Source organism: Leucopleurus acutus (genome assembly GCF_964270905.1).
Source record: "Leucopleurus acutus genome assembly, chromosome: 16".
NCBI lineage: Eukaryota > Metazoa > Chordata > Mammalia > Artiodactyla > Delphinidae > Leucopleurus > Leucopleurus acutus.
This window is the reverse complement of record NC_139158.1, coordinates 41,389,128-41,415,048: the sequence shown is the minus strand read 5'-3', so window position 1 is coordinate 41,415,048 and position 25,921 is coordinate 41,389,128. Positions and strand designations below refer to the sequence as shown.

Here is a 25,921-nt window from a genome sequence, read left to right as displayed (position 1 = left end):
ATGCATATTACTAAGTGAAAGAAGCCAATCTGAAAAGGTTACACACTATATAATTCTAATGATATGACATTCTGAAAAAGACTCATTGAAGACAAAAAGTCAGTGGTTGCAGAAGCAAAAGGGGAGGGAGGGATGAATAGGTGGAGCACAAGGATTTTTAGGGCCGTGAAGCTATTCTTTACCATTCTATTATGATGGATACATGGCAATGTATTATTTGTCAAATCCCATACACTGTTCAACACCACGAGTGAACCCTCTGTTAACTATGAACACTGGGTGATGATGATGTGTGATGTGTCAATGTGGGTCCAAGGAATGTGACAAATGTACTACTATTGATAGTGGGGGGGTTGGAAGGGTCGGGAGAAATAGGAATTTTCTGTACCTTTCATTCAATTTTTCTGTGAACCTAAAACTGCTCTATAAAAATAAAGTCTATCATTTAAAAATTCTCTTAGCCATTTGCGTGCACATAATTAATTTTTCTGTTTCTGAAGACAGGTCAAGAACTATACCAGCTAACATTTACTGGGCACTTTACATAGATTTTCTCTTTAAACCTGGTGAAATAGATATTATTTTTGTCGTATAGTTAAGGACACTGGGGCTAAGAGAATTGACGAAATTAAGACAGTCACAGAAACTTTAAATATCTGCTTATCTGATCACAAGGCTGGCTTATTTACTAGTACTCTGATGACTTATTTTCACTTTTTTCTATTATCTGGCCTTAAAATACCTTCAGTTGCTTTTAGTTACAAGCCTTAGAGTTAATTATTGGGTCACACCTGTCCAGAAACCAAGTGGGAGTAGACCTCAGGGACTACAAAGCCTAGAATGCACCGCGGCGCCGGGCTGCCGAGCCGCCAAGCCGCCGACGAGCGCAGCAGCTCGCGCTCTGGCCTGCCTCTCTTCCCCCGCCCTCGAGCGTCCGGACCGGAGCCTGGTTCCTGTCCCCTTGCCCGGTGCCGCGGCCCCACAGAGCCACCCGTCCTCGCACGGTCATCCCAGTCCCTGAGGCGACCTGGGAATGTGCCCCGGACGCCCCGGAACCTACCCGCCTCCCTGCCGGGCAGCCAGCACTCCCCACCTCACCTGCAACTCCAGACGCCGTGCTCCAACCGCGTCTCCGAGTAGGACGCGCAGCCCGGTTACCACAGAAACGACGTTGCCTCTGTCACGGCGCGAGAGGGAGGTCAAAGGTCACTCCAGCCATTTCCGCTTCCCGTTCCGGGATCCAGCTTGTTGTAAAGCTGTGCAGTGCGGGCGAGTACCCTGGGCCCATTTCTGGGGTCTAGGGGTCGCGTGAGTCGGCTGTTGCAGCCATGGCGGCCTCTACCGCGGCCGGGAAGCAGAGGATTCCCAAAGTGGCCAAGGTAGGCGGCGGCGCGGGGCTTCGTGGAAGGAGGCCTAGGAGAGGGTTTGGCCCCGCCTGAGTGGTTCCCGGGGCGGGAGGCGTGTGGTCCCGGGAGCCGGCCCACCCCGTGCGGGACCGCGGGGGAGCGGGAGGGAAGGGCCAGCCGGTGGGGGGCGGGGGGTGGGGAGACACGCCAGTGTCCGCGGGGCCGTAGTGTGTGTGGGGAGGTGTTTTGCGAGGGAAGGAGTGGGGTCCTTCAATACAGACCAGCTGAGCCGGGTAAGCGCTAGGCGCTGGGGGACTCCGACGAGGGCGGGCGACGAGCAGCCCTCCAGTAAGATACCTTAAGTGTAAAATTGCAACCTTGCAAAGGCTACTGAGGCTGAGTGGAATATGCCGTGGCATCTGGGCTTGTGAGGGGTTTCCAGCGTAAACTTTGCTGAGGAAGAGATAGTTAAGCTGACCCTTGAAGGCGGAATAGGAGTTACCCAGCTGAGAGTGGAGGGAATGAGAGTAGATGAGAAGAGCTGTGTGTTGGCATAATTTAAGCAATTAAACAAAATATCTGAAACGCGCTGATATTTCCGTCGGCGGCTAATACTTAGCGAGTGCTTAATATATGTGACAGGCTTTGTTCTAAAGCATTTACAGCTACTCTCCCTCCACTCTGTTTCTGGAGCCTGTCCTTTACATACCCATGTAGATGACCCCCTGAGATAATGCGTAGAAAGCACATAGCACAGCTTCTGGTAGTTAATACTCATTAGGTATGAGCCATCGTCATTTTCATTAGCATCATTCTGCACATGGCATTAAATACTTAATATTTCTTATAATTCAGTTCCATAAACTTCTATTGGGCTCCATGGGTCCCATAGAAATATAACATGAGCCACATAGGTAATTGTACGTTTTCTCATAGCTATGTTAAAACAGGTGACGTGAATTTTAATTTATATATTATATTTAGCTGGTGTAGCCAAGATAGTGTCATTCCAACATGTAAGGAATATAAAAAGTTTAATTAGGTAGTTTATTCTCTTTTTCATATTAAGTCTTCAAAATCCCGTGTGTGTTTTACACTTGCAGCCTAGTTTGGACTCACCAGATGTGATTCATGGCTGCTGTGTTGGACAGCACAGCTCTGAGACCTCAAGAAGCTTACAGTCTAATGATGGGAACTTACTGAATATGTCTTTGAAATGCCATGAAAAGTCAAACGCAGTTATCCACCTGGGGCAGAAGTTGAAGACTTCTGTAAATAGAGGTTGAAATGCCAGATAAGAAATGGCACACATCTTGATAAAACCTTTTGTGAGAATTTTACCAAGGCAGCCTCGAAGTTTATTATTACACTATTCTAAAAGGGAAAACTTGCTGGTTTTGCTATCTTATCTCTTGAGGCTTTTACCTATGGCTTTGTAACAGATAACCTGCATAAGATAGAAAATACTTTTTTTACCTTGTTTCATAGAGAAATGGGAGCATGTCATGCAAAGAGGGCATCTTGTAGTAATGTTTATAAAGTTCACATCCAAAAATATGTTCATTTGTTTCTTAAACCTTGTTGTGAAGAGCACTTGCTAAAAATAGAAATGTTTCCTGTCTTAAAAGGTGAAAAACAAAGCCCCAGCTGAGGTGCAGATAACTGCAGAGCAACTGCTAAGAGAAGCTAAGGAAAGAGAACTTGAGCTTCTTCCACCTCCCCCTCAACAGAAGATCACAGATGAAGAAGAGTTAAATGATTACAAACTAAGGAAGAGGAAGGTGGGTCCATGTGATATCTTTTAGTCTGTTGATGTTGTTAAGAATTTATAGGTCAGAGTTTGAAAAGTTCCTCACTGGTTAGAGAGACTAGAAGCTAAGAAGAGTGAGTTTCTAGCCACATGAATAGTATAATTTCTGGTTACCAGGTGATTGCATTGTGCTGAGCTCTGTGAAATATGCCATGAGTTATCTGTCTTAAAGAAATTAAATCCATCAGAGACAGAATGTTTGGTGCTGAAACAAAGATGAGTGGAAGTTTAACAGGCAGAACAACAGACAGCTGGAGGAGGGGTGGAATTAGCGAGATTGCATTATGTTCTTCTGTCTGTACCGCCTTGTGTGTTAAGAGGTAACACCTGGGATAGAGCCGCGAGAAGACTTGGGGATCTGATCCAACCTTCTCACCCTAGGATGTGGGATCATTTTAAACTGCTAATCTTACTGTATCTACTTACTAGTTATCCTCAATGAGCTGTGTATGAAATTCTGAGACATTGAGAGGACTTAAATAGGTAAAAACGTTTTCTTATTAGGAAAAGTGTGGAGTATATTAAAGTACCAGTTAGTTGTCATGAGCAATAAGAGAAAATATCAACAATTCTAATAATAATTCTTTTTATCTGAAGTTTTTCTCTCTGTTTGCATGTAAGACTTTAAGGAAATACTTGTGACCATAACCTTCTTTAGTAGGTTTCTTATTTCTTGAGGCTTCCAGGATGTAATTTCTCTTAAATAAGAGCAAAATGAATAAACTTCTTAGTACAAAGATCAATAGACAAAAGATGATATCATTTTTAGTTATTTTCCCTTTAATTTGACCCTTTTTGCCTTTTGCCAGACTTTTGAAGATAACATAAGAAAAAACAGGACTGTGATTAGTAACTGGATAAAATATGCACAATGGGAAGAGAGTCTAAAGGAGATTCAAAGGTAAAAATCACTGAGCACGTAATTATATAAATAAAAATTCATAAATTACCAGATACTAAAACAGAAAAAGTTAAAGCACGAGTAAAAGCGTGTGTCTCTGGTAGTAGTTTTCAAAGTCTGTTCCATGGGACCCTAGGGTTCCTTTGAGGGGCATGAGGGCCACTGTGGTGGAACAGTCCTGGGGCGAGCAGTGGAGGCTCTCCAAGGTGAGTCTCGCCATGGGCACACACTTTATAGCCAGAGAAGTGCAGTTCCATCTGCTGTCTCCATATTGGGATTTTTTTTTTTTTTTACATAAAAATTGTTCCACTGAAAACCAGTGGCCAAAAAGATGACATCACAGCCTGAGCCTTCCTGTTGTCCCCTTTTCTGTGTTCTCCCAGCATGCCCCCTGCTTTGGCTGGGCCCGAGCACCTGTCGCTCCCTGGACACATCTTGCCTCCTCAACCTGACATCTGGCTGTTCTCTCTGCCCGCACTGAGCATCCTCCCTACCCACCTTGGCCTCTGGAACTTTTGCCAAGTTCTTACCTACTGCCTGGCCTTTTCCACCAGACGTTTTCATTTCTTTCCCCTCTACTTCCTTGTGCAGACCTTGACTATAACATTTGTCACATTGCGTTGCAATTACACGCATGTCAGTCTTTCTCTGAGTCTTGTTAAGGTTCCTGAGAACATCAGATCTTTTCACCTTTTTATGCCCAGAACCTGGCTCATGGTAAACACCTGGCAGAATAGCAGAGCACTGCAGACGGTTTCAAATGCTTGCCATGTGTGTTGCATGTACTGTTTCTGATACCCTCCAAATCTTGCTTCTCTAGGGCTCGATCCATATACGAACGTGCTTTGGATGTGGACTACCGAAATATTACACTCTGGCTGAAATATGCAGAAATGGAAATGAAGAATCGCCAGGTCAACCATGCCCGAAATATCTGGGACCGGGCCATAACGACTCTGCCTCGCGTCAACCAGTTCTGGTAAGTTTCTGATCTATTGAAATGGCTTTTTGTAGACTACAAATATCCACATTTTTGTGTATTTATTTTATTTATACTTGTAATCGTATATATATTTAATCTTCCATCTTATTTTTTCTTTAAACATACTATCAGTACTTTTTAATGTCCTTTAGTCTACTAAGTTATAATCTCAATGTATAATAGCTGTGTAATCAAAACAAATTTTGGTTGTAATCTTTTATGCATAAAAATCATCTTGTCAAACTAAGCAACTTTTGAGGAGAAAAATTCTGTTTTCCAATGGTTGATCCTTTTCAGATTTACATTTTAATAAGAAAACATGTTTGACTTAACCTTTAGGGAAGATAAAGCCCTAAATCTTCTTCATGTTTAACAAAGTTAGAGCTAGAAATTGCCAGAGACTGTTTTTTTCCCTAAGTCATTTTGACCATGGCAGATAATTTGGGATGATTTTGTTAAAGGTACAAGTACACGTACATGGAGGAGATGCTGGGGAACATGGCGGGTGCCCGGCAGGTGTTCGAGCGCTGGATGGAGTGGCAGCCAGAGGAGCAGGCCTGGCACTCCTACATCAACTTCGAGCTGAGATACAAAGAGGTGGATCGGGCCCGCACCATTTATGAACGCTATATCCTTTGGACGGGTCTGCGTGGTGCCCTTTTCCCAGGTGCTGCACTCCCATGGGGCTGTGGTCTGGTTGGGACATGTGGTCATTGATGTTGGCCTAGAAGTCAACATCTGCTGCATAGACTTCGTTTATATTTTCTAGGGACACAGGTTGGTCAGAAAAAAAGTTTGTGGTCTGGATAATTGAATCTTTTCCGGTGAGACTTTGGTCTGTTTATACTTTGGCATTAACACTGTGGTTCCTTGTGGAAGGTGACATCCTAAGGCCCTGGCCGCTGCAGTGGGTCCTGGTTTGTTCTGGGGTGTATGTTGGTCGTTAGCACTGGTACTGGAGTCGATCTAGAGGGTTACCATTTACTAGCCATGTGACCTCAATGCATCGGGTAACTCCTTGGAGCCTTGGTGTCCTCATCTTTAAAAGGAAGGTAAACGTTCCCGCTGTGGGCTGACTGTGAAGAGGAGATGGTAACACGGGAAAGCACTCTGAGGAACTTGAAATCGTTGATTCTACTTTTTCACTGTTCTTGTACTTGTGAATTCTCCTACTTGCTAAAGTTTATTTGTAAACCCAGAATCAGTATTTGTGGTACTTTGGCAGTCAGTTGCAGACAAGCCCAGAGTGATGAAAACTTTGAATCACCCAAGGCACATGGTCCCAGTTGAGGACAAACAAGACAATCATCTGCCTTCTGTCTCTGCTGTCCTGCAAGGATGACTGGGGCAAGGGATGGGGGGGGGCAGTACAGGGGAGAGAGAGACACTTCAGCTCTGGAGCTAGCTGCATGGGGCTGAATCCTTTCTCTGGCACCAGTTAGTGGGCAGCCTCTGGCAAGTCAGTTAACACTTCTGAGACTTGTTTTCTCTTTCATAAAATAAAGAAAATAGAATCTACCAACATTAGTTGTTTTTAGGATTTAAAATCACAATCTGTGTGAGATGTGTGTGTGTGTATATATGTGTGTGTGTGTATTTCCCCTACGAGCAGTGATTTGGTATTTGCTAGGCAGAATGACTTCATAGAACATAACTACTGCGAGATCCAAGACAACTTTATTATGCAATTTTAACATCTTAATTATGACTACTCATTTTGATATTACTAGTTTAACAACAGCATTTATAGTGACTGCTTTGTGCCATGCATTATTCTAAGCACTTTACAGATATTGTCCTTTAATCCCCACCACAGCCCTGTGACTCAGGAAATTGCTTCATTCTACAGATGAGGAAACAGGCAGGAGAGGGTCTCTCGGGTAGTGATGGAGATGGGATTTGAACCCAGTAGCCGCTTTAGAGCCTGCACTCTTTACATCGTTGCCCTATTTGAATGTATTACTACTTAAGAAATTAACGATTTCTTCACGGAAGGTAGATTAAAAATACATACGTCCTGTGAAGAAGTAAATGGTAATTCAGAACTTTCTCTTTTGGCTCTGGTTAGAAGTTTTCCTTTTGTGACATGTTTTTTTCTTTCTTCCTTTCTTTTTTTTTTAAGATTTTTTTTTTGTCTGCGCCACGAACCTTGCAGAATCTTAGTTGTCAGACCAGGGATTGAACCTGGACCATGGCAGTGAAAGCGCCAAGTCCTAACCACTGGACTGCTAGGGAACTTCCTTTTTTTTTTCCTTAAATTTTTATTGGAGTATAGTTGATTTACAGTGTTGTGTTAGTTTCACGTGTACAGCAAAGTGAATCAGTTATACATATATATGTATCCATTCTTTTTCAGATTCTTTTCCCATATAGGTTACCACAGAACATTGAGTAGAGTTTCCTGTGCTATACAGTAGGTCCCTGTTATCTATCTTATATGTAGTAGTGTGTATATGTTAATCCCAGTCTCCCAATTGATCACTTCCCCTGACATTTCCCCTTTGGTAACCATAAGTTTGATTTCAAGATCGATGAGTCTGTTTCTCTCTGCAAAAAAGTTCATTTGTATCATTTTTTAAAATTAAATTCCACATATAAGTGATATATATTTGTCTTTCTCTGCCTGACTTACTTCACTTAGTAAGATAATTTCTAGATTTATCCATGTTACTGCAAATGGCATTATTTCGTTCTTTTTTATGGCTGAGTAGTATTCCATTGTATATATGTACAATATCTCATTTATCCATTCCTTTGTAAATGGACATTTAGGTTGTTTCCATGTCTTCACTATCGTAAATGCTGCTACAATGAACATGGGGTACATGTATTGTTTCAAATTACAGTTTTCTCCAGATGTATGCTCAGATTGCTGGATCATATGGTAGTTCTATGTGTAGTTTGTGTTTTTTTCCAAACATCTTTATTGGAGTATAATTGCTTTACAGTGGTGTGTTAGTTTCTGCTGTATCACAAAGTGAATCAGCTATACGTATACATATATTCCCGTATCCCCTCCCTCTTGCAACTCCCTCCCACCCTCCCTATCCCACCCCTCTAGGTGGTCACAAAGCACTGAGCTGATCTCCCCATGCTATGCGGCTGCTTCCCACTAGCTACCTGTTTTACATTTGGTAGTGTATATATGTCCATGCCACTCTCTCACTTCGTCCCAGCTTACCCTTCCCCTCTCCTCGTGTCCTCAAGTCCATTCTCTATGCCATTCTCTATGTCTGCGTCTTTATTCCTGTCCTACCCCTAGGTTCTTCAGAACCTTTTTTTTTAAATTCCATATATATGTGTTAGCATATGTTATTTGTTTTTCTTTCTGACTTACTTCAGTCTGTATAACAGACTCTAGGTCCATCCACCTCACTACAAATAACTCACTTTCGTTTCTTTTATGGCTGAGTAATATTCCATTGTATATATGTGCCACGTCTTCTTTATCTGTTCATCTGTCAGTGGACACTTAGGTTGCTTCCATGTCCTGGCTATTGTAAATAGTGCTGCAATGAACATTGTGGTACATGACTTTGAATTATGGTTTTCTCAGAGTATGTGCCCAGTAGTGGGATTGCTGGGTGGTATGGTAGTTCTATTTTTAGTTTTTTAAGGAACCTCCATACTGTTGTCCATAGTGGCTGTATCAATTTACATTCCCACCAACAGTGCAAGAGAGTTCCCTTTTCTCCACACCCTCTCCAGCATTTATTATTTGTAGACTTTTTTTTTTTTTGCGGTACGTGGGCCTCTCACTGTTGTGGCCTCTCCTGTTGCGGAGCACAGGCTCTAGCCGCACAGGCTCAGCGGCCATGGCTCACGGGCCCGGCCGCTCCGCAGCATGTGGGATCTTCCCGGACCGGGGCATGAACCTGTGTCCCCTGCATCGGCAGGCGGACTCTCAACCACTGCGCCACCAGGGAAGCCCTGTTTGTAGACTTTTTGATGATGACCATTCTGACTGGTGTGAGGTGATACCTCATTGGTTTTGGAAGTTGGAAGTTTTGATGTGCATTTCTCTAATAATCAGTGATGTTGAGCATCTTTTCAAGTGCATTTTGACCATCTCTCTGTCCTGTTTGGAGAAATGTCTGTTTAGATCTTCTGACCATTTGTTGATTGGGTTGTTTGTTTTTTTGATATAGAGCTGCATGAGCTATTTGTATATTTTGGAGATTAATCACTTGTTGGTTGCTTCATTTGCAAATATTTTCTCCCATTCTGTGGGTTGTCTTTTCGTTTTGTTTATGGTTTCCTTTGATGTGCAAGGGCTTTTAAGTTTAATTAGGTCCCATTTATTTTTGATTTTAATTTCATTACTCTAGGAGGTGGAACCAAAAAGATGTTGCTGTGATTTATGTCAGAGTGTTCTGCCTGTTTTCCTCTCAGAATATCTGGCTTTACATTTAGTTCTTTAATGTATTTTGAGCTTATTTTTATATATGGTGTTAGGGAGTGTTCTAATTTCATTCATTTACATGTAACTATCCAGTTTTCTCAGCACCCCTTATTAAAGAGGTTATCTTTGCTCCATTTTATGTTCTGGCCTCTTTTGTCGTAGATTAGTTGACCATAGGTGTGTGGGTTTATCGCTGAGCTTTCTGTCCTGTTCTCTAGATCTATATTTCTGTTTTTGTGCCAATACCATACTGTTTTGATGACTGTAGCTTTGTAGTATAGTCTGAAGCCAGGGAGCCTAATTCCTCCAACTCTGTTTTTTTCCCTCAAGATTGCCTTGGCTGTTTGGGGTCTTTTGTGTTTCCATACAGATTAAAACTTTTTTTCTTTAGTTCTGTGAAAAATGCCATTGATAGGGATTGCATTGAATCTCTAGGTTGCCTTGGGTAGTGTAGTAATTTTGACAATGCTGATTCTTCCAATCCAAGAACATGTTATATCTTTCCATCTGTTTGTGTTGTCTTTGATTTCTTTCATTAGCATTTTATAGTTTTCTAAGTACAAGTGTTTTGCCTTCTTACATAATAGGTTTACTCCCAGGTATTTTATTCTTTTTGATGCGATGGTAAATGGGATTGTTTCCTTAATTTCTCTTTCTGATCGTTCGTTGTTAGTGTATAGGAATACAAGAGATTTCTGTGTATTTTGTATCCTTCAGCTTTACCAGATTGAGCTCTAGTAGTTTTCTGGTAGTATCTTTGGGATTTTCTAAGTATAATATGTCGTCTGCAAACAGTGACAGTTTTACTCTCTCTCCAATTTGGATTTCTTTTATTTTTATTCTCTGATTGCCATGCCTAGGACTTCCAAAACTATGTTGAATAAAAGTGGTGACAGTGGACATCCTTGCCTTGTTCCTGATCTTAGAGGAAATGCTTTCAGTTTTTCACCATTGAGTATGATGTTAGCTGTGGGTTTGTCATATATGGCCTTTATTATGTTGAGGTATGTCCCCTCTGTGCCCACTTTTTGGAGAGTTTTTATCATAAATGGGTGTTGAATTTTGTCAGAAGCTTTTTCTGCATCTATTGAGATGATCATATGGTTTTTATTCTTCAGTTAACATGGTGTATCACACTGATTGATTTGCAGATATTGAAGCATCCTTGCATCCCTTGGATAAATCCCACTTGATCATGGTGTATGATCCTTTTAATGTATTGTTTGATTAGGTTTGCTAGTATTTTGTTGAGGATTTTTGCATCTGTGTTCATTAGTGATATTGACCTGTAATTTTCTTTTTTTGTGGTACCTTTTACTGGTTTTGGTATTGGGATGATGGTGGCCTTGTAGAATGAACTTGGGAGTATTCCTTCCTCTGCAATTTTTTGGAAAAGTTTCAGAAGAATCGGTGTTAACTCTTCTCTAAGTGTTCAATAGAATTCACCTGTGAAGCCATCTAGTCCTGGACTTTTGTTTGTTGGAAGTTTTTAATCACAGTTTCAACTTCAGTACTTGAGATTGGTCGGTTCATGTTTTCTATTTCTTCCTGGTTCAGTCTTGGAAGGTTGTATCTTTCTAAGAATTTGCTAAGAATTTGTCCATTTCTTCTAGGTTGTCCATTTTATTGGCGTATGGTTGCTTTAGTAGTCCCTTATGATCCTTGGTTTTTCTGTGGTGTCAGTTGTACCTTCTCCTTTTTCATTTCTAATTTTATTGATTTGAGGCGTCTCCCTTTTTTTTCTTGATGAGTCTGGCTAAAGGTTTATCAGTTTTGTTTATCTTTTCAAAGAACCAGCTTTTCATTGATTTTTTTTCCTATTGTTTTTTTTCTATTTCATTTATTTCTGCTCTGAACTTGATGATTACTTTCCTTCTACTAACTTTGGGGTTTTTGTTGTTCTTCTTGTTGCTTTAGGTGTAAGGTTAGGTTGTTTACTTGAGATTTTTCTTGTTTTCTGACGTAAGATTGTATTGCTGTAAACTTCCCTCTTAGAACTGCTTTTGCTGCATCCAGTAGGTTTTGGACTGTTGTGTTTTTGTTGTCATTTGTTTCTAGGTATTTTATGATTTCCTCTTTGAGTTCTTCAGTGATCCCTTGGTTGTTTAGTAACATATTGTTCAGCTTCCGAGTGTTTGTGTTTTTTAGTTTTTTTCCTGTAATTGATTTCTAATCTCACAGCGTTGTGGTTAGAAAAGATGCTTGATATGATCTCAATTTTCTTAAATTTACCGAGGCTTGACGTGTGGCCCAATATGTGATCTATCCTGGAGAATGTTCCATATGCACTTGAAGAAAGTGTATTCTGCTGCTTTCGAATGGAATGTTCTGTAAATATCAATTAGGTCTATCTGGTCTAATGTGTCATTTAAAGACCTGTGTTTCCTGATTGATTTACTGTCTGGATGATCTGTCCATTGATGAAAGTGGGGTGTTGAAGTTCCCCATTATTATTGTGTTACTGTCGATTTCCCCTTTTATGGCTGTTAGCATTTGCCTTATGTATCAAGGTGCTCCTATGTTGGGTGCCTCTATATTTACAATTGTTACATCTTCTTGAATTGATCCCTTGATCATTATGTAGTGTCCTTCCTTGTCTCTTGTAAAAGTCTTTAGTTTAAAGGCTGTTTTGTCTGATATGAGTATTGCTACTCCAGCTTTGATTTTCATTTGCATGGAATACCTTTTTCCATCCCCTCACTTTCAGTCTGTGTCCCTAGATCTGAAGTGGGTCTCTTGTAGACAGCATATATACGGGTCTTGTTTTTGTATCCATTTAGCCAGTCTGTGTTCTTTGATTGGAGCATTTAATCCATTTACATTTAAGGTAGTTATCGATATGTATGTCCTTATTGCCATTTCCTTAATTGTTTTGGATTTGTTTTTGTAGGTTTTTTTCTTCCCTTCCTCTTTTGTTCTCTTGTCTTGTGATTTGATGACTGTCTTTAGTGTTGTGTTTGGATTGCTTTTGTGTGTGTGTATCTATTGTAGTTTTTTGGTTTGCAGGTTCCATGAGGTTTTGATATAGCAGTCTATGTGTATATATATACACAAGGTTGTTTTAAGTTGCTTGTCTCTTAATTTCAGGTGCATTTCCCATTTCCTGCATTTGTATTCTCCTCTTCTCACGGTTAATGGTTTTGATAACGTGTGTGTGGATAATTTCCTGCCTTTACTTTATGTTTGCCTTTACCAGTGAGCTTTCCCATTTCTAGTTTCTAGTCGTGGCCTTTTCTTTTCCACCTAAAGAAGTACCTTTAGCATTTGTTGTAAAGCTGGTTTGGTGGTGCTGAATTCTCTTAGCTTTCGCTTGTCTGTAAATCTTTTGATTTCTCCATTGAATCTGAATGAGAGCCTTGCTGGGTAGAGTATTCTTGGTTGTACGTTTTTCCCTTTCATCACTTTAAATATATGGTGCCACGCCATTCTGGCCTGCAGTTTCAGCTGAAAAATCAGCTGATAACCTCATGGGGATTCTCTTGTATGTTATTTGTTGCTTTTCCCTTGTTGCTTTGATATTTTTTCTTTGTATTTAATTTTTGTCACTTTGATTAATATGTGTCTTGGGGGCTTCCCTGGTGGCGCAGTGGTTGAGAGTCCACCTGCCAATGCAGCGGACACGGGTTCGTGTCCTGGTCCGGGAGGATCCCACATGCTGCAGAGCAGCTGGGTCCGTGAGCCATGGCCGCTGGGCCTGCGTGTCCGGAGCCTGTGCTCCGCAATGGGAGAGGCTACAACAGTGAGAGGACCGCATACCGCAAAAAAAAAAAAAAAAAACAACAACAACAATATGTGTCTTGGCCTGTTCCTCCTTGGGTTCAGGTCGGAGGGGGCTGGGCCAGGAATTGGGGTGTTCAAGCCCACCCACGTGGGAGTCCCTCCCAGTGCATATGGAGGCAGGGCCTGGTACGTGGAGAAGGAGGCTGCAATGGCAGCCCCAGCTTCCTCCACAAACGTTCCTGGTTGCCGGAGCTCCGCACTCCTGTCCCTCCAGGCTGTCTCTGTGCAGCCAACGGCAGTCTTCTCCCCGGATCTGCTCTCCAACGCCATGTTCCAGCACCCAGCCCCTTCTGCACCGGCAGACACACATCTCAGGTTGGGGTGTGCAGGGCTGAGGCAGGGACCATCTGTGTAGGTCACACTCTGTCCTGCCTGCCACAGACCAGTTGCTGCGCTCTTCTGCAAGCCCCTGAAGCTCCCCTTCTGTCCCAGCTGATCTCCCCACCAGGGAGGGGGCTTCCCTGGGTGCGGGAGCCTCCCCACTCCTTAAGCTCCCCCAAAGGGGCGCAGGTCCCATCCCTCTTCCTCTTCTTTTTGTTTCTTTTGTCCTACCTGGTTACGCAGGGATCTTTCTTGCCCTTTCAGGTGTCTGAGGTCCTCTGCAAGTGTTCAGCAGGTGCTCTGTGAGAACTGTTCCATTTGTAGATGTATTCTTAATGTATTTGTGGGGTGAGGTGAGCTCCATGTACTCCTATTCAGCTATCTTGACTCCTCCCACATGTTTTTTTACTTAATCAGTAATTCAAATATTAATGTTATTGAGCAGATACTACAAAAAGTGCTATTTGTTGAGCACATTCTTTTGGCCTGAAATTGCTAAGAGCTTTACACACATTTTTCTCATTTAAAGTTGGCAATCATCAAATGAGGTTGGTTGGTATTATTTTCCTGTATTTATAGATGATAAAACTGAGGCTTAGATAAGATTAATGACTTGTCCAGATCACGTGCCTAGTCATAGGCTTCAGCTTTTTCGTGGCTCCAAACTCCTGTTTGTACCACTCCTGAAATACTGAATACGAGTTGGAGGAGGCCACACAGACAAGACACGGCCTCTTGGGTGGCCACAGGTTAGTGGGTCTCCACCTTCGTACATGTGTTATCACCCCTGTAGCCACCCATAGTGTGTGGTGTTGAGGTTCTGGGTTTGGGTTTTTGCTTTTTAAGCCACGTTGTTCTGCCTGGTTTTTCTTTAATCCCGCTCACTTGTTCTTGTGCACCCTGATGTGAAGAACTGGATCAAGTACGCCCGCTTTGAAGAAAAGCATGGTTACTTCGCCCATGCGCGGAAGGTGTATGAGAGAGCCGTCGAATTCTTTGGGGATGAACATATGGATGAACACCTTTATGTTGCCTTTGCCAAATTTGAGGAAAATCAGAAAGAAGTAAGTAAACTTAAAGGAACTTGATTATGTTGCAAAACAGCTTAGAAAAGATTACTTTTTGTGCACATTGAGTTCATTTACATTTTCTTATTCACTTATCCTTGGAGAAAATGCTTCCAAGATATGAAAATGTGATTTCTCAAGGAAAACAGCATATATCTGGCTAAGCTGCAGATTGGGAGTGAGTGATTATGGATTATATTATAACTGTCTTAATTTTGTTGTGCTCTGCTTCAAAATTAAGTCTTTAAACCTAAATGAGAATATTATCTGTAAACTGAGTCATTTGATAGTCTGATTAAAGGGCTTTACAGGTAATGAACCTGGGAAACAAAAAGCCCCAGAGCCCTCAGTACAGAGAACAGAATATGAAATGGAAACAGAGATTGTCCCACGAGAAGTCAGTTATTTTCTCCCATAGTATGTATGGAAAATAATCCTGAAATGTAGCTCAGATAATACAGGATGGGGAGGGGTTGGCTGGGATCTGAATGCAGGGTCTTGCACGGGTCCCAGAGGTGAGTTCAGATTCTGTCCTCAGGCCGGTGGGAAGTGTGGAGGGTCTTAAGCAGGAAGTGGTCGGATGTCATCTGTGCTGTGAGGGGAGCCTCTGGCTGGTTCATGCAGAGTGTATTGGGAAGAGGGTGGCAGAGTGGGCATGGGGGCGCTTTTCACATGGTCCAGGGAGAAATGGAGGTGGGTCGGCAGAGGCCTGGGGAGAAGTGAAGAGCTGTGTTGAGGAGGTAGAAAGGGCAGGGCTGTGGAAGCAGCCAGTTTGAGGAATGCAGGAGAGAGGAGTTGGGGAGGCCCCTGACACAGCAGGTGTGTGATCAGGGTGGTGGGTGTGACTGCCCAGGACGGGGAGTCTGACAACGACCCAGCTGGGCGGGAGGAGCGAGCTTGGGTGAGTCTGAGATGCATGGACGACATCCAGCTGGCAGCGTTAGGTACACTGTTAAATGTGGGGCTCAGAGGAGAGCGTCAGTCCATCCTGGCTGAAAGTACCTCAACAAAAGGGAGAAGAAAAGTCGTACTTTGGGCATTTTGAGGCCTCATAATCTAACTTACAAGTAATGTTTTATGTCATAATTACTCTTCAAGTTGTGGCTAGAATGAGAATACTGTGTTCTGGAAGATAATCATCCTGTCTGCTTTCAGTTTGAGAGGGTACGAGTGATCTATAAGTACGCCCTGGATCGAATTTCAAAGCAGGAAGCCCAGGAACTCTTTAAAAATTACACCATCTTTGAGAAGAAGTTTGGTGACAGGCGGGGCATTGAAGACATCATCGTGAGCAAACGGAGGTTCCAGTACGAGGAGGAGGTGAAGGTGAGCACTGGCGGTGAGTGGTTGTGCTGGCAGGGACCTGCTGGCTGGTCCTGGGCCACAGCATCGCTCTCCGTCCTGTGTGTGCAGTAAATTGGCATTCCAGATGGGGGAGGTAAACGGGGCTGGTAGAAAAGGCAAGCAGACAGCGCTTGGATTTGCTCTGCCACTCTCTTGTTGGTTGCTGATTATACACAAAGAACTTGAGCAAAAGCAATCTGAAATCCATTTGAGCTCATTTTTTAAAGAAGATGGAAGAGTCAGAGATTGATCGAAAAAACCCATTTTGATACATTACCTTTTGGCTTAATTGCTTGAACAAAAGACATATTGTAGTAAGGGTTCCATTCTCATCTCTGTCTGTAAGGTACTATTTTGATTTGAATTCAAAGGTAGTAGTGTTTTCCTTTACTGCTCTGCTCTGTATTTTAAAATACTTCTGCTTGGCCAAATTAATTATCTCCAAACAAAGGACTAAGTCTGGTGTTAAATGGGGTCAGCAAGATAATGTTCAAGACATATTGCTGTTAATTGAAAAGGCAGGTTTTGCAGTTGTGAGCATGGTATAATTCCATCATAATTTTAAATCTAGGCATAGTGCTATGGAGTCACATATATAAACAAAGACACATAAAAAAATAGATGTCTATTTTCATAGCTATAGATACTGGGAGGTTTACAGAATCAATAGGAAGCTGGAGGAGCAGGCTTGGATAATGGGCGGGAATCAGGGCAGTTGCAGAAAGTCCTGGAGCAGGAGATGAGACCGTCACATTTCAGTCTGGCCAGGGATGACTGACCCACCAATGGATACTACTTCCAGAAACCAGTTCTCAGTGTGCTTCATCTCCACGTCACCCACTCGTGTGCACCAGACCCTCAATCAGGGGTCTTTACTCAGCCAAGTGCGGTGGCTGCCGGGGTGGGAAGACGGGGAGCTGGCACCCTTCACCTCTGTGGAGGAGAGGCATCCAGGGCACCACCAGAGCAGGGGTCTACTCTGATTACCATTTGCTGCTGCATTAAAAAAAACAAAAAAGGAAAAAACATCAGTTGTTATTGATCTTTATGTATTTGTCTCTAAGTCATTTTTCCACTTACACCTTCTTGAAAAAAAATGAAAAATTGGTATAGTCCAAAAAAATAAGCTGTTGTAGATAAAAGGGGCTTTGCTGGGGGAACCTCTGGCTAATAGTCTGTCTTCTATAGTCCTTTTCCTTTTCTATTATAGAACCTCAAGAATGGTATTTTTAAATGAAATAGCCTGTAAAGTCTAGAAAAAAGTTGCTGGAGTACAGAAAGTCAGTCTGCTGCCTTCTTTCAGCTCACATAGTCCCGCAGGTGCAGCTCTGGGTTTGGTTTCTAATTATTAACCTTATCTTTCTAGGCTAACCCGCACAACTACGATGCATGGTTCGATTACTTGCGCTTGGTCGAAAGCGACGCAGAGGCAGAGACGGTGCGGGAAGTCTACGAGCGAGCCATCGCCAACGTGCCGCCTGTGCAGGAGAAGAGGCACTGGAAGCGGTACATCTACCTGTGGATCAACTACGCCCTCTACGAGGAGCTGGAGGCGAAGGTGCAGAGCCTAGTCCTGGGGTGGCTGGGGGCGGGCTCCTCCCTCTGCGCATTGGCCCTGCTGGCGCGGCTGGGAACTGATACCACATTTTATAAGGTTGTTTGTTTTTTGGGGTTTTTTTGGCTGTGTTGGGTCTTCGTTGCTGCACATGGGTTTTCTCTAGTTGCAGGGAGCGGGGGCTACTCTTTGTTGCAGTGCATGGGCTTCTCTTTGCGGTGGCTTCTGTTGTTGTGGAGCATGGGCTCTAGGTGCATGGGCTTCAGTAGTTGTGGCTCGTGGGCTCAGTAGTTGCGGTACACGGGCTTCAGTAGTTGTGGCTCGTGGGCTCTAGGTACGTAGGCTCAGTAGTTGTGGTGCACGGGCTTAGTTGCTCTGCAGCATGTGGGATCTTCCCTGGACCAGGGATCAAACCCACGTCCCCTGCGTTGGCAGGCGGGTTCTTAACCACTATGTCACCAGGGAAGTCCCCTCTGCCACGTTTTAAACACTATACCTGTAGTGGACATAGGTGAGGTGGTTTTTAGTTTTGCTGTATTTTTTTTTAAACCTTGAGATGCAACAAGATTATTACTTGGAACTTGAAAGGGAACAATGAACTAGCCCTTAGTTTCATTATCTATAGTTTCCTGGGTTTTCTCATGAAGAGGGATCACAGCTGGATTGCACATTCTTACTTTTAGCAAATTTTCAGAAATTGGTTGTGTGTAAGTTAATAGGAAAATGTTAACTGTCTGCTGCTGATCCGAGACTGTAGAACATCTTTGTTTCTGCTGTCAGGCAAAAGAGTTTGAGGGCTGTATTGTGGGTGATTCTGTGATCAAAGTTTGATGGCCAGAGGCAGTTCAATTTTGATCATAAATGCAATCAGGGTTTGAAAATAACTTGTAGGAACATATTCAATGTTAGGGGTGTATATTAGTAATAGTAAAATTAGTATTAGTAATAGACGTAAATATTTTGTGCAAATTTCTTATCCTAATGCAGGATCCGGAGAGGACAAGACAAGTTTACCAAGCCTCTTTGGAACTCATTCCTCATAAAAAGGTATGTTTGCTCTAAATGTTCTGTTCCAGACACATCAAACTCCTGCATCTGTTACTTGTGAAATAATTCAGTGAAATCATATTTATTGATTGGCTCTTCCCTGTGCTAGGCTCTGTGGAAAACATAAATAAGAATAAGATACACTCTTTGCCTCTGAAAATAGCTTACAGTCTAGTTGAGCAGGCAGCCTGTGTTAAGTGACCAATGACTGATACATATGCTAATGGAGAAATTCCAGGAGGATGGTAATCAGAAGAGACTGAGCTCAGCATGAGAGGGGACAGCCAACCGGCTGCTGGCACCTGTGTGGTCGTCTGCAGGCGCAGGGAACACGCGTGTTCTGGGGATGGTTGACGCATGATCTCTGTGTATTTCCCAGCATGAGAGACACAGGTGTTGACCGAGTTGCCTTCTAGAATAGAGGGCCATGTTCTGCCTGATCACAGCACACCCACAAACCAAGCTGCCTCTCAGTAGGGGCTGCAGAGCCCTGCGTTATAGTGAAGTGACTAGATTACTGTTCCTAATTTGTCAGATATTGTCTTCTTAGCTTATAAATGAAGAGATATGTCTGTCCTAGCTCTGTAGCTTTAGGGAAGTTCGTCTGTGGCCCTTGTTAATTTAAATTTAACTTATGTGAGTTTTTGCACTTTTGTTTTCTAGTTCACATTTGCCAAAATGTGGTTACTGTATGCACAGTTTGAAATAAGGCAGAAAAATTTACCATTTGCCAGAAGAGCTTTGGTGAGTAAAGAAAGGCCCAAGATGCATCATTAAGTCCTTCGAGAAGGACATTAAAATCTTAATGCTTACAGGTTATGTGATTCCTCTTGAGAAGGCAGCAGAAATACTGTGCCTTTATAACCTGAGACTTGTTCGAAAGCACGGCCTTTGAAGAAAGATTGGGTGATGATGCTTAAGTTATTCTGTGTCAACATTGGACAGTTAGAGATCTTTCAGATCTTTCCTCCGGCTAGAGACATCGCGTCTTAGATCTTTAGTATTCTGATCCTGTACAAGATTTTTGGTGTATTAAGTGCACCTTCCTCTTAACAGGTGTTCTAAAATTTCTTAATAGGATCAGATGCAGCTATCCTTCTGGTAAGCTACTCTCACCCTGGCTGTGGGCAGCAGGGTTCGTCCCTTGATTATCCTTTTACTCATGGGAGGTGTTGTCCATCTGACATCCGCATTCACTAGGACATCCTGAGAAACCAGGTGAAATTCAAAATAGTTTTCCGAACAGTTCTGGAACACTATATCTCTTGCAAAACAGGCCGACTTGACAGCTGAGTGAATTGGAGGGTTTCCTTTGGTCTCTGTCGAGCCAGTTTGAGCAGTGCGTTACTGCAGAGGGAGAGGGTGGTGCGCCGTGTTGATGTGCCAAGGCTGCTGCTCAGCAGAGAACAGCTTCTAGGCCAGGCTGAGGATGTCTGCACAAGTCAGACCCACTCAGACATCACAGCGGTTGGTTATCTTTTTTTCCAGGGAACTTCCATAGGCAAGTGTCCGAAGAACAAGTTATTTAAAGGTTACATAGAACTGGAGCTACAGCTTCGAGAATTTGACAGATGCCGGAAGCTTTATGAAAAGTTCCTGGAATTTGGGCCTGAAAATTGTACCTCTTGGATTAAATTTGCAGAATTAGAGACAATCCTTGGCGATATCGAGAGAGCCCGGGCCATCTACGAGTTAGCCATCAGTCAGCCACGCTTGGACATGCCGGAGGTGAGGCCCGCGGGGTGACTATGGCTTTATCTTAGACGCTTGCCCAGTGTTACCTCAGATGACCTTGTGAATATGTGTGCCTCTTAGAGTATAAAGACCATCTCACCTATAGTCTTTTTCATTCAGATTAGGACTTCCTGTTTTGGAGACAGGAAGGCGGGGGAAGCAGCCCTCTCTAGTCGGGTAGCACAGCACAACACAGCCCCACTGTGACGCCAGGTTGAATTGGGATCTTATGGGTGGGATCTTCCTCCCTTTCTCTTTTTCGTGGATTTTTTTTTTTTTTTTTTTTTTTTGGCGGTACGCGGGCTTCTCACTGCTGTGGCCTCTCCCGTTGCGGAGCACAGGCTCCGAACGTGCAGGCTCAGCGGTCACGGCTCACGGGCCCAGCCGCTCTGCGGCATGTGGGATCCTCCCGGACCGGGGCACGAACCCGCGTCCCCTGCATCGGGAGGCAGACTCCCAACCACTGCGCCACCAGGGAAGCCCTCCTCCCTTTCTCTTAACAGAAGGCTAAAGAGGATGAGCCAGGGCAGCGCAGTCAAGGCCACCTGGAGAACAAGGGAGGTAAAGGTTGAGACTGCACAGCCCCGGATCCCTCTGGTGCAGTTTTGCCTGGATTAGGCTCTCACTAAACCAGGATGTTCCTGGAGGTACCACTGCCCCTGTACAGGCCGGCCTGGCTGGCCACAGGGCCTGAAATCATCCCGTCAGGATCTAAGCTTGAGCCGCGAGGTGGCACCAAACAACAGCTAGGACAGCGTGAACCTCTCAGGAACCACTGAGCTCGCTCAATGACTCTCGCTCTGGTGTGACCTTGCACTGAGCGGTTCACCAGGCCCTGCTGACTGCACTGGGCAGGGCTCTATGTGTCACTGGTCCCATCACTTGGCCTCAGCCGCTCCACAGACTGCGGCCTCCAGGCGTCTGGGCCACATCTTCCTGGTCCCTGTGCCCTGACGGGCTGTGCCAGGCGGGTGGGCAGCTGTGCCCTGGATGCTTGTTGAGTTGGACTCAGGCATATCAGGGAACTTAGAGTGGAGACAAAAACGGTGTGCACTGGCTGATCTAGGCCTGTTTTCTCTCCGCAAGTCCGTGGTTTGTGGCAGCCTCATGACAGTGCCTGGGAGGTTTGGCAAGTTACCCTGCTCTTTTGATAAGTCCAGAAGAGAATCCAAAAGTGAACCCAAGGTCTTTTTTCTCATAATGTAGACACTTAGCCAAATTTTGGCCAGTCTGTAAACACCAGTATTATTTCTTGTATCCACATACAGTCTGTTCCTTAATTGGTCATGAAAGTTCTAGGTTCCTAGATTTCCTAGGTTAGAATGCTAGTTAGGCTGTACTTTGGATAGGGGCATGTTGCTTCTTAAATGTCAAGACTGACCTATGAGGTTATCTTTCTTAGGTGCTTTGGAAATCATATATTGATTTTGAAATTGAGCAGGAAGAAACTGAAAGAACACGAAATCTTTACCGACGATTGCTTCAACGGACACAACATGTCAAGGTATCCTGTGCATTGTGGGTTATCTTTAATTTTGCTTGAATCAGCAGTCCGGAAGAAATAGTGTATTTCTATATTTTAAGTGTGTGGGATTTTTTAATATATTTATTTTATATGATTTCCTTACTTTTACAGAGAGCTTGTGAGTCTCAGAGGACTTTGGAATGTTAAGCTTATACCAGGTCAATATTTATACTGCGTGTAAATAACTTGGATATCGTAGGGTTGAATAAAAAATTAAACTTCAGGATTTTGAGACTATTTCAGACACCTAATTGGATGTAGAAGCAGACTGCTTCACCATTCCTATATAGAAGCATCTAGTCAGTCTGTTGTATTGAAATACTAGAGATGAACACGTTACTATGCTCAGATGTCACTAACAAGAAATTAGCTTTATTATTACATTGTTTTCTGGGTGACATGGTTAATTTGGTTCTTTAATAATATTTTTTAAGGTATGGATCAGTTTTGCACAGTTTGAGTTGTCCTCAGGGAAGGAAGGAAGTTTGGCTAAATGCAGACAGATTTATGAAGAGGCTAACAAAACCATGCGGAACTGTGAAGAAAAGGAAGAGAGACTTATGTTGCTGGAATCTTGGCGAAGCTTTGAAGATGAATTTGGAACAGTATCAGATAAGGAGAGAGTAGACCAGCTCATGCCAGAGAAAGTCAAGAAGAGAAGAAAGGTCCAAGCTGATGATGGGGTAAGAACTGAGCCCCTGAGCTGGTCTTTTCCTGCCAGCTGAGCAGAAATGCACCCGACTTTGAAATGCATACTTTGAAGTGGTGTGTATACAATCTGAGAAAGGGGGTTGACAGCTGGAGGAGGAGACAGTCACAGTCTGGCTACCATGGCAACACAGCAGGGTGTATGGTCCACCCAGGGCTGGAGAACGGTGGGGGGTGGGGGTTGGCAAAGGTTCTTCCTGGTGCTTGGTTCCAGAAACTGCATGAAATGTATTTCCGGAGCATTAAGCAGGAGGTCAGGGTGGAGGCTTTGTAGGCTGTAGTAAAGCTCTGACACAGTTGGTGTCTCCTGCGGGTTGATTTGAGGGGCTTCGTTGGAGGAGGGTCTGTTGGGAGGCTATTGTAAGCAAAGCAAGGTGGTGTTGGGAGCTGGGACCAGGGCGACCTTTAGGAAGTGAAATCAGTGCCCAATTGGAGGTGGGATTCAAAGGCAGGGTGTCAGGATAATCACAGATTTATGGCTTCACTATTGGGTAAATACTAAGTAAATCTTTAAAAATTTAAAGACTCACACGTAAGACTGCAAGATGGGGTTGAAGACACTGACTGTCTTTTCAATTGACCATACAGGAGCTATGCTTAGATTTTTAGGGCATTTTCCACCAGGTTGTAGTTCTCAGTGAGCTACAGCTGCAGCAACACCCATCCAACAGCAATTACTCCCACTCTACCAGGCCAGGCCCTTCTAATTTCTCTTTGAAAATTCTGCTTTCCAAGTAGACTTTGATGTTGTTTTGCACAATGAAGGTAAGTTGAATTTGAACCCTGGGTTTCCCAGTGAGAATTCTCCACTTTAACTGAAACGTATTCCAGCCTTGTGTTAGCTTATCTTTTAACTGTTTTACTTTTTTCCTGTAGTCGGATGCAGGCTGGGAAGAATACTACGATTACATCTTTCCGGAAGATGCTGCCAACCAGCCCAACCTCAAGCTCCTGGCCATGGCCAAACTGTGGAAGAAACAGCAGCAGGAGAAGGAGCCTGGCGAGGAAGACCCAGATGCGGACGCTGCCGAGCAGGAGTCCGGGCCTTCCTGTTCCTGTTGAGAGATGTTTTATTATTTTTATAGATGTATAGTTTGGAACTCTTGCAACTCCTGTAAGTTTTTGGATATTTCACCAGTGATGAATCGATGGGAATCTTTGGCAGCTACTTTTGAATTATTTTTAAAAGGTTCTTGGGTTAGTTACGGGTGGGTTGCAAGTAAAGGAATCTTTTTAACTGTTGGATTTCTTTGAGTCTCAACATTTTGTGTTGTCCTAATGCATCATGCATTAGGAAATCCTTAAGGTAACACTTAGCGTGTCTTTTAGATCGAACTGCAAAATTTTGAAAGAGTCTTTTTTTAGAAGTTCTCAGTCACATTTCACAGTAACTTTTCAGGTGAAGTTTTCTCATGCTTGCCTTCTTCATAAAGATGTTTTATGCATTCATCTGAATCCTGTAACTTATTTACATCTTAAGAGTCACACTGACTTGAGTTCCATTCCCAGCTCTGCCACTTGGTGATACGTAACGTTTATTTTCAGTTTCTTCACTCATAAAATGGGCTTTTGCCAGCTCATTTTGAAGATTAAATTAGAAAGGGAGTATTCCTGGCACAGAGTAGGTGCTCAATAAAATGTTCATTCCTGGCCACTTTCTTAAATAACGTTCATTCCTTGTGGAATTGAATGTGCTTAGATTAACTTCTAAATAGCTATACCTTCTTAATGGCCATTTATACTAAGTGTTTTTGAAAACACCAGTTAGAAAATAATTTACAGTTACTGTATTACTGAACAAGGTCTTTTTTTTTTACCAAAAACATTTTAGTTGAATTTCAGTTATGCTGTAATCAGTCTCCCAAACTAGTTGAGCTCTGCAGTGGCTTGTTTAAAGAATAGTAATGTAAGAGCTGTGAAAAACAATGTCCCATGCTCCAGTGAGTTTGGGAAACCCTAGGTTAAGGGTTAAGCCTTGTTGACAAATCTCTTCATAGTTAGGCTTCTCAGGGCCCTTGATAACACTCCCTATACATTGTGAATCCCCAGGTGCAATGCTGGCTGTGCTTCCCAAACTTAATGGACAAGGGACAAGGGAATCATCTCTACCTAGAGCACCAGTAAATGTTGCCCGGCGTGCTGCAGTAGACTGTCTACCTGTAAAACCTGACACGTTCAACTTAGCCTCGATTTAGAACGTGAAAAACAGCTGAGGTAACTATATGCTAAGTCATGAAACAAAGCAGCACAAGATGATAATGTACTTGCTGGCTGATATGCTGCTTATATTCTCAGGCAAAAAATACTTGCCTTAATTAACTCATCTGAGAGATTGTTTCCTTTAATCCAGCCTGTATTTCTCAAGCCTATTTTTTTTTTGTTCACTACACAAGCTGTTTGACTAGAACCGTATCTTTGTGTGTTTTTTTACCTATAAGGCCAATTAGCAAATATACTGTTTGCAAATTTATTATTACATTTTCAAGTGTATTATTCACCCAAGGGAATAAAAGCTAATCAATACAGTGTTAAATTGTATCTTGAAAATTGGGGGCAGAAGGAAATAGGACTAGCAGGTGAAAGCAACCTGCTCTTAGCCTCGCTACTTCAGTCACCTGACTAGCTTCAGCTGCTGGGATCAGAGGCTCTGACTGTTGAGTTCCAAGGTCTGTCCAGTCAGCAAAGAGGAGCACTGCTCTGAGTTGGCTAAGTACACAGGGCCACGGGGTGAGATGAAAACAGGCCAGATGCTACTCTAAGTAAGTGACTAATCATAATCATGTTCTGTTTGTGTCACATGTGTGTGTCAGGAAAAAAACTAGCAGTCAGGTTCTCATGTAAACTCCTAAGGCCACTTTCGGGCAGGTAATGTGCCAGTGTGAAATGCATGAAAGAAAAAATTACTCTCCTGGGAGAACCTCACTTCTGTCTCACCCTCAACTCCACCAAAATAAGTCCTTTCAAAAGTAACAGGGTTTTAATAATCATTTCTGTGATTTATTTCGTTTTCTTTAGCTACTGTTACTCACTGGATATTTTCAGATACTGCCTGCGATGAAAACTACACAGGAAAATATGTGGTTAGCCTGTGATCTAATTACGTGGCCTTTCTTTGGGAATTAGGTTCTTTTTCCCCTTTATTTTAGCATCTTTTTGTATTTTGTTGAAAGGCAGGATTTAAGCAAAGCACCGTGAGACTAGACAAAGAAAAGACCTGAGACCAGCAGTATGGAAACAAGTATCTGGGAAGAACTTTGCAATAAGAAGGACGCTTAAGTGTGCTGGGCAGGGACTGTCCAAGTAAGGAATTAAACAATGCTTTGTATATAAATGAAAAATGTAAGGGAAACAACATACCCTAAATGATGACCTTCTTCAATCCTGATAACCTGACGTTTA

The 25,921-nt window shown here is 43.0% G+C and overlaps 1 protein-coding gene across 1 annotated transcript; it reads left to right on the top strand.

Moving 5' to 3' along the window:
* The first annotated feature begins 1,272 nt into the window (after positions 1–1,272).
* On the top strand, positions 1,273–25,861 carry CRNKL1 (crooked neck pre-mRNA splicing factor 1). Its single transcript, XM_082857929.1, has 14 exons — positions 1,273–1,379; positions 2,975–3,127; positions 3,966–4,057; positions 4,878–5,036; positions 5,501–5,688; positions 14,428–14,606; positions 15,765–15,935; positions 17,320–17,511; positions 18,496–18,555; positions 19,219–19,299; positions 20,044–20,283; positions 21,692–21,793; positions 22,249–22,497; positions 23,399–25,861. Exons 1-14 carry the CDS (start codon positions 1,329–1,331, stop codon positions 23,582–23,584), a joined length of 2,103 nt encoding a protein of 700 aa, XP_082714055.1. The 5' UTR covers positions 1,273–1,328; the 3' UTR covers positions 23,585–25,861.
* The last annotated feature ends 60 nt before the right edge of the window (positions 25,862–25,921 follow it).

What these genes read in the sequence shown, in the direction of transcription:
- CRNKL1 (XM_082857929.1), top strand. Translation starts at nt 1,329, where the DNA reads ATGGCGGCCTCTACCGCGGCCGGGAAGCAGAGGATTCCCAAAGTGGCC. An exon ending in ACAAACTAAGGAAGAGGAAG is followed by an intron (nt 3,128 to 3,965) that starts GTGGGTCCATGT and finishes GCCTTTTGCCAG; the next exon opens with ACTTTTGAAGATAACATAAG. An exon ending in CCTCGCGTCAACCAGTTCTG is followed by an intron (nt 5,037 to 5,500) that starts GTAAGTTTCTGA and finishes ATTTTGTTAAAG; the next exon opens with GTACAAGTACACGTACATGG.